General features: G+C 30.9%; 1 protein-coding gene across 1 annotated transcript in view; it reads right to left on the bottom strand.

Moving 5' to 3' along the window:
- Positions 1-5,647: 5,647 nt before the first annotated feature.
- The window catches only part of LOC139854418 (uncharacterized), a 48,196-nt gene continuing 45,682 nt past the window's right edge, over positions 5,648-8,161 (bottom strand). The window contains exon 5 of the mRNA XM_071843723.1: positions 5,648-6,216. Coding sequence (XP_071699824.1) covers positions 5,648-6,216 — 569 coding nt within the window. The remainder of the gene's footprint in view (positions 6,217-8,161) is intronic.

The following is an 8,161-nucleotide window of genomic DNA, read 5'->3' as shown; positions in this document are numbered from 1 at the left end:
GTGGGGTTTGGCCGAATGGGGCCCACTATGGGTTCCCGGGCTCTCATTTTGTAATCCCGTGTATTCGTGGTCCGTTTTAAGTGTCGTTTAGTCGTACTGAAGGCTCGGAACGCTTATCCAATCGTTAAACGCAACCAATCGCTTAAATTATTAAAAACCCAATAAATTAAATATTTTAAAAGGTTAATAATTAAATAAATTAATTATTAAAATAAACCCGAGAGTTTCGTTGCTCAAAAAGCTATTATCAAAATCGTATCGTTTTTATCGTATTTCATTATCCGAAATATTTATTTGAATTAATATCAACCCATATCAATTATTGAACCCTCCAAAGGTCAAGTACGCATTTAATACACGTAACCACATAAAAATTAAATAATCACCGTTAAATAAACTAACGGAAGGTTAACGAAAGTAACGAAAAAATCAGGGTTGTTACAGCTTTAACATAATATCATGAGTTTTTAACTTAACAACTAGTAATCTTTTTAGCCATAATCAATTCATAATCTTTATCTATTTAAATCTTCATACTCCTAACTTAATCAACACATAAAATCATAACTTTATTCAACATCCTTAATCATAATCTTTATTATCTTTTAATTACATAAAATTATAACTTTTTAATATTCCATCTAACCATATTCATTAACCATAAAAAGTACCCATGTTAAACCTTTAACTTATTAAACTAGGTTATCATTATTCTTTTATCATACGTTCAATCTCATACATAATCCTTTTCATATATTAACACTAATCTTTGTTAACCACAATCATCATCCATTCCAATTTTATATCTACTAGTTCATATTAATTCATGTAAACATACTAACTAAATTATAACCTAATAACTTTTTCTTTTATCCATAAACTTTTATTCATCAACATTCATTATACTTAATATATACTTATTAATATACTTATAAGTAATTGATTTAAACACACAATTTGACTAGGGTTTAAAAGGCTACCTTAAGCAAGATTGGAGACAAGGATTGGTGATGAGTCTGGTACGAACATAAAACAGAAAACAAGCAGCAGCAGTGTGACCCAATAGGGGGTCTGTTTGGGTTTGTTTGATAGACAGAAGACAGATGCAGGTATAGCAGGTTTAGCAGCAACCAAGAACGACTCCTGGCCTGTACAGAACCAGCAGAAAATAAAAGAATCACAGCAGGTTTTAATGGCGATTGAAGGGCTGTGATGGTGGTGGTGATTTTCGACTGCAGAAAGGGTTTTTGTGATGATGATTAGCGGCAGAAAGAGGGCTGGATTGCAGGGTTATTAGTCGACAACTTGAGAGGGTTTAGGAGCTTATTTAGTCGAAAAGTTTTTGGAGATAATGCAGGAGATCAAGTCAACTTTTAAAGGCTGCAGGTGGAGGGTTTTAATCGACAGAATTATGGAGGGAATACTGGATATCTGTCGACTGGTATGCAAATTATTTTGTGGTGAATAAACCTGGAAATCACGATGGTTTTTTATATTTGTTGGAGGTTTCCTAATTGCTCTCTAATACTTGGAGATTAAGGATTGGAATTATAGTTAAACTAGGATGAGCTAGCTTAAGAATCAAGTTAAACTTCCTATAGTTTCCTATACAACCGATTTTTTTTAAAGCTTACATGTTTCCCTTTTTTTTATACGGCGACCTTTATTTATTCAAGTATTTATATATTTTTTTATTATTATTAATATTATCAATATTAGGGTTACATTTTATTTAAATACATTTTATTTATTTATTTGTCCCTAACTTTTATTAATTTTTATTAGTTCTAATTAGTTTGTATTAATTTTTATAGTTTTTACAATATCACTTCTAATAATTCATATAGACTTATAAATATAAAGACACAAATGCATAAACTTTATTTAATAGAAAATATTGATCAAAAGTTAATATTTAATCAAAGTTTATTAAATAAAGTTCATGAGTACAAGTAATCCTAATAATGGAACAACTAAAACAGAAATGAAAAATTGAGGGTCGTCATATAGTAGGGGACCCGAGTTCACCTGGGAGAGTGAAGATCAGATGAAGAAGAAATACCCACACTTATTTTCAGAAGATACGCCAACATCTCCTACTCCCTGAAATTTCGGGACGAAATTTATTTAACGGGTAGATACTGTAGTGACCCGAACTTTTCCATGGTTATATATTATATGAGATTAATATTTACATGAATAAATGTTTTCAACATGTTAAGCAATCAAATTTGTTAAGACTAGATTAATTGAAATGAGTTTATGTAGACAATTGACCACCCAGTTTGTCTGATGATTCACGAACGTCATAACTTGTGATAATTATATAATCATTTTTTTATGATGTAAGTTTTTATTTTATATATCTATATAATAAGAAATACAATTAAATCAAAGATGTACAAGTAAAACACTATATGCTACAGTAAAACACTATTTGCTATAGCAAAACACTATTTGCTACAGTAAATTTTCACTTGCTACAGTAAAATACTATTTGCTACAACAAAATACTATTTGCTACAGCAAAAAACTATTTGCTACAGTAAAATACTATTTGCTACAGTAAACACTATTTACTCGTATTCAATATGTATTCGTACTCGTACAATACTCAGCTTCTATATGTATATACTATTGGTATATACACTTCAATGATTAACTCTTAGCAGCCTAAAATGATTAACCAACATGTAGGAACCATTACTTGTCTTCAAGTATGAATTATTACACAAAATAACAAAATGAGGAGCCTTTATTTCCATGATAAAATCAAGCCACCACCACCATCATTTACTACATCATTTCCATTCTAAAATTTCACATACAAATCCTCTCTAATTACCTACTACAAGAACACTTGAAAGATCAGGAACATCCAAATTATCTCAGTAATGTTTCTTTTTAATTCAAGGTAATACTCATATTCAAACTTTGATTTAATTTCTATAACTATAACAATCTTAATTCAAGTAGTAATCTTACTTGAAGTTGTTTTCGTGTCATGATTCTACTTCAAGAACTTCCAAGCCATCAAAGATCCTTTGAAGCTCAAGTTAATTTCTCATCATTTCTGGTAGGTTTACCTACTATACTTGAGGTAGTGATGATTTTTATAACATCATTCGATTCCTATATATATAACTATCTTATTCGAAGATTTAAACTTGTAATCACTAGAACATAGTTTAGTTAATTCTAAACTTGTTCGCAAACCAAGTTAATCCTTCTGACTTAACTTTTAAAATCAACTAAACACATGTTCTATATCTATATGATATGCTAACTTAATGATTTAAAACCTGGAAACACGAAGAACACCGTAAAACCGGACATATTTTCCGTCGTAGTGAAACCGGGGGCTGTTTTGGGTTAGATAATTAAAAACTATGATAAACTTTGATTTAAAAGTTGTTCTTCTGGGAAAATGATTTTTATTATGAACATGAAACTATATCCAAAAATCATGGTTAAACTCAAAGTGGAAGTATGTTTTTCAAAATGGTCATCAAGATGTCGTTCTTTCGACGGAAATGACTACCTCTTACAAAAATGACTTGTAACCTGTATTTCTGACTATAAACTTATACTTTTTATGTTTAGTTTCATAAATTTCAGTTCATTATGAAACCATAGCAACTTGATTCACTCAAAACAGATTTAAAACGAAGAAGTTATGGGTAAAACAAAATTGGATATTTTTGCTTATTTTAGCTACGTGAAACTTTGTAACAAACCTATACTAACCATAACTTAACTAACTTATATTGTATTATACATGTATTCTAACATATATTATGTAATCTTGATAGACCATAGACACGTATACAATGTTTTGACATATCATATCGACATCATCTATATATATATTATTTGGAATAACCATAGACACTCTATATCCGGTAATGTTCGAGTTAGCTATACAGGGTTGAGGTTGATTCCAAAATAATATATATACCTTGAGTTGTGATCGATTCTGAGACTTGTATACACTGGGTTGTGGATTGATTCGAGATAATATATATCGATTTATTTATGTACTATTAACTGTGAACTACTAATTTAACAACTTAAAACGTCAACACGTAATAAAAATGTTGTGAATATATTTCGATCATATTTTGATATATATATATATATATATATATATATATATATATATATATATATATATATATATATATATATATATATATATATATATATATATATATATATATATATATATATATATATATATATATATATATTTATAGGTTCGTGAATTAACCCGTGGCCAAGTTTAAATCTCGACGAATTGAAAATCTGTGAAAGTGAGTTATAGTCCCATTTTTACTATCTAATATTTTTGGGATGAGAATACATGTAGCTTTTTAAATGTTTTACAAAATAGACACAAGTCCTCGAAACTACATTCTATGGTTGGATTATTAAACCGAATATCACCATTTTTAGCTTGGTAACCTAAGAATTAGGCAGACGAGAGGTTCTGTTCCTAATTGATGCGAATCCTAAAGATAGATCTATTGGGCCTAACAACCCCCATTCAGATTATGGATGGCTTTAGTACTTCGAGATTATTATTATACAGACGAGAGGTTCTGTTTAGGGATATTCTATGCATTAAAGTTAATGTCGGTTACCAAGTGTTCAATTCATATGAATGATTTTATCTTTATGCAGACGAGAGGTTCTAGTTATAAATATGAAAATCTTGTGGTCTATTATTACAATTTGATATATATATATATATATATATATATATATATATATATATATATATATATATATATATATATATATATATATATATATATATATATATATATATAGGCTAAACCTATAACTCACCAACATTTTTGTTGATATTTTAGAATGTTTATTCTCAGGTGATTATTAAGGGCTTCCGCTGTTGCATGCTAGTTAAAGACAAGATTTGGAGTCAGCATGCTTGTATAATATTGTTTAAAAACTGTATTCGGAAAATAAATTGTTGTATAATATTATTGTAATCCATTATGTAACGGACGTGTGAAAAAGTGTATTTTAGATTATCATCACTTGATAATCATCGTTATGTCTAATAAACCTTTATCGATAAAATAAAGGTTATGGTTTGTTTTAAAAAAGAATGCAGTCTTTGAAAAACGTCTCATATAGAGGTCAAAACCTCGCAACGAAACCAATTAATATAAAACATTTATAATTGATATGAACGGGACATTTCACACAGTGTTGTGTCATCTGATAAAAATCCTTGGCCGGATAAAAGATTATGAATAGTATGCTATAAGAATTTTATCTGAATTCTTATTCTTTTTAAAGAAATTTTTATATTTATGATTGCATCTCATATTCTAAATAATTGATCAAGCTATTTGAACATGCAATACTATGCATAAAATTTCTTTAAGCTCATTGCGTTCCATGTTCTTTGAATTTCTTCACCGGAGGGTGCTGCAAGGGTATATGATCCGTTAGGATGTGCCTTTATGATTTTGTTGGGACCTTCCCAACGTGGTCCCAACTTCCCTTGCTTTTCTTGTCTGCTTGCTTCATTGTCCCTCAACACTAAATCTCCTTCCTTAAATTGAACATATCTGACACGTTTGTTGTCATATTTTGCCATTTTCTGCTTAGCATCCGCTTAACGGATAGCGGTCATGATTCGCCTTTCTTCTAATAAATTCAAGTTTTCGCGTAAAACAGATGAATTACTTTCTGTATCAAATGCCAAAATTCTTTGTGTCGGAACACGGATTTCAGCTGGTATTACTGCCTCAGTACCATTTACCAAGTTGAACGGTGTTTCACCCGTGCTCCGTTTTGGCGTTGTACGGTGAGCCCACAAAATATATGGTACTCCATCTACCCACTTAGTTTGACATAAACCCAATCTAGCCTTTATGCCGGCTAAAATTTCCTTATTTGTTACTTCAACTTGACAGTTGGCATGCGGATGAGCAGCTGAGGTAAATGTTTGCTTGATGTTTAATTCTTCACACCAGCTTCTGAACAGATTATCTGCAAACTGCTTACCATTATCACTTACAATTTCATTTAGTAATCCATATCTACAGATGATATTATTCCACATAAACTTTTTTATATTTTCACCCGTTATTCGTGCTAACACCTTTGCTTCAACCCATTTACTGAAAAAATCAATTGCAACCACTAAAAACTTCGCATTTCCTACACTTCTTGGAAATGGCCCTGATATTGCTCAATAACATCATATATATCTATCGCAATATCGTGTAAAAATGCTCTAGAATCAAGGATAATGAAGGCTTTTCTACAAGTAATAGGCCAAGATGTGCAAATTTGTATCGGAGAGTGATTTATAAAGAGTTTTGATGATCTATGACCTTGGTTGATCCCGATACAAGTTAAGGTCTAATTTATGCTCTAAAATGGTAAAACAAGGCATCAAAGGTGTTAGGCTTCGTCCAAATGAAAGAAGATTGAAAAGAAAACGAAACAGCAATTTTCGTTACATTGGGACGCCGTCCAAGGCTTTGGGACGCCGTCCAGCCTTTTAATGTGGGACGCCGTCCAAGTCTTTGGGACGCCGTACAGATCTTAAGAACGGGACGCCGTCCAGACTTTAGGACACCGTCCTGTAGTAGGTTTTCAGCTACTTTTGCCTTTTGACCAACTTTCTCCACTTTAAAACCTACTGATTGAGGGACTGTTTTATGGTATACGAAACCAGAGGTTACTGAGACGATTTTTGGGAGCAAATTTGGTGAACTCCAAGCTCTTGAAAGAGGATCAAAATCAAGTCTTCAAAGATCAAAACCTTCTCCATCCAAGATTCATTCTCTATTAGGTTGTTTTCTTGTCCTCAAACAATGAAATCTACTTATCAGTTGATTGTTATTTTGTTTGTAATTATGATTGTTGGCTAGACTCTATAATGTTCATCTAGATAATTAACTGAGATGTTGAATGTTTACTTTTGATTGATTGTTATTATGCACGATAGTTTGATGTTTGAATACAAGAACCATTCTTATTAAAGCTTAATCCTTTCGATTCAACTAGTTGATATGTTCATTTGATTAAGAAACATCATCTTGTTAAATTAATGTATTGATTTACATCTAGTGACATGTGTTTATCCATCTTTTACCAAAAGGGATAAGTTGAGTTCAAATGGTTAGTTTATATAGGGATGTAAGAACGACTCTTGTAGATACTTTCGGATAGCCTAATTGATATGTGTAGTTATATAGGTGAACGATCAATTTCCTAGATATTGTTATACATATTTTCATTACTTGATTCCATATAACTAATAGGTGTTAGTAATTTGCCTTATCTAGTGACGTTTATAGGGATCTTATTACCACACTAAATTGATTACTTGGGTTGGGTGAATTAAGCATTTAACCGGACCAAGGGAATGAACTAGGCTAAATCATAAGTTGACATAGGAGTGGATCATGATCAACACACCATTGACTTGATCATTCTTCAAGTCTTTAGACTAGTTGAATTAGTTGATTACAAATAAGAGGTCTTAGATGACAAAAACATCACTTGCGTCTTGTAATCCCGTTTGAGTGTTTACTAAAGACTACTCTTGGTGAACCAATCAATTAGTTCTCGTGCATAACCAATCAATCCGGTCTTAATCTTAAATAACATTCAACATCGAGGGTAAAAAGTCTAGATGAGCATTTTTCCTTAAATTGATATCAAATCTATCTTACTTACTTTCTTTGCACTTATTTTCATCTTATAAACTTAAAAGACCAAAAATATTGTTTTTACATTTAACCTTCTCTGATTTGGCTAAATCGTTAAATAGCCACCAAAACATAAAACTTGTACCTTTAAGCTTCATTTACTTAGTTAATCATAATATAGTTTATAATTCTAGTTTGACTAAAACAACTATCCTTGGAACGATACACAGAACTAAACCAGTTACTATACTACTACACAATCGGGTACACTGCCCGTTAGTGTGTAGCAATCTCTAATCGGTATTTTTCCATATTATTTTATACAACAATTCATACACCACTTTTCGCATATCAAGTTTTTGGCGCCGCTGCCGGGGACAGTTTTGTGTCAAAATAGAATTATTAACTAATTTGTGATTAAGTAGTTTCTTAATTATTTTAAATTATTAATAGTCTTTGAATAA

Source organism: Rutidosis leptorrhynchoides, chromosome 6, assembly GCF_046630445.1.
Source record: "Rutidosis leptorrhynchoides isolate AG116_Rl617_1_P2 chromosome 6, CSIRO_AGI_Rlap_v1, whole genome shotgun sequence".
NCBI classification, from domain to species: Eukaryota; Viridiplantae; Streptophyta; class Magnoliopsida; order Asterales; family Asteraceae; genus Rutidosis; species Rutidosis leptorrhynchoides.
This window is presented reverse-complemented; position numbering and strand designations above follow the sequence as displayed.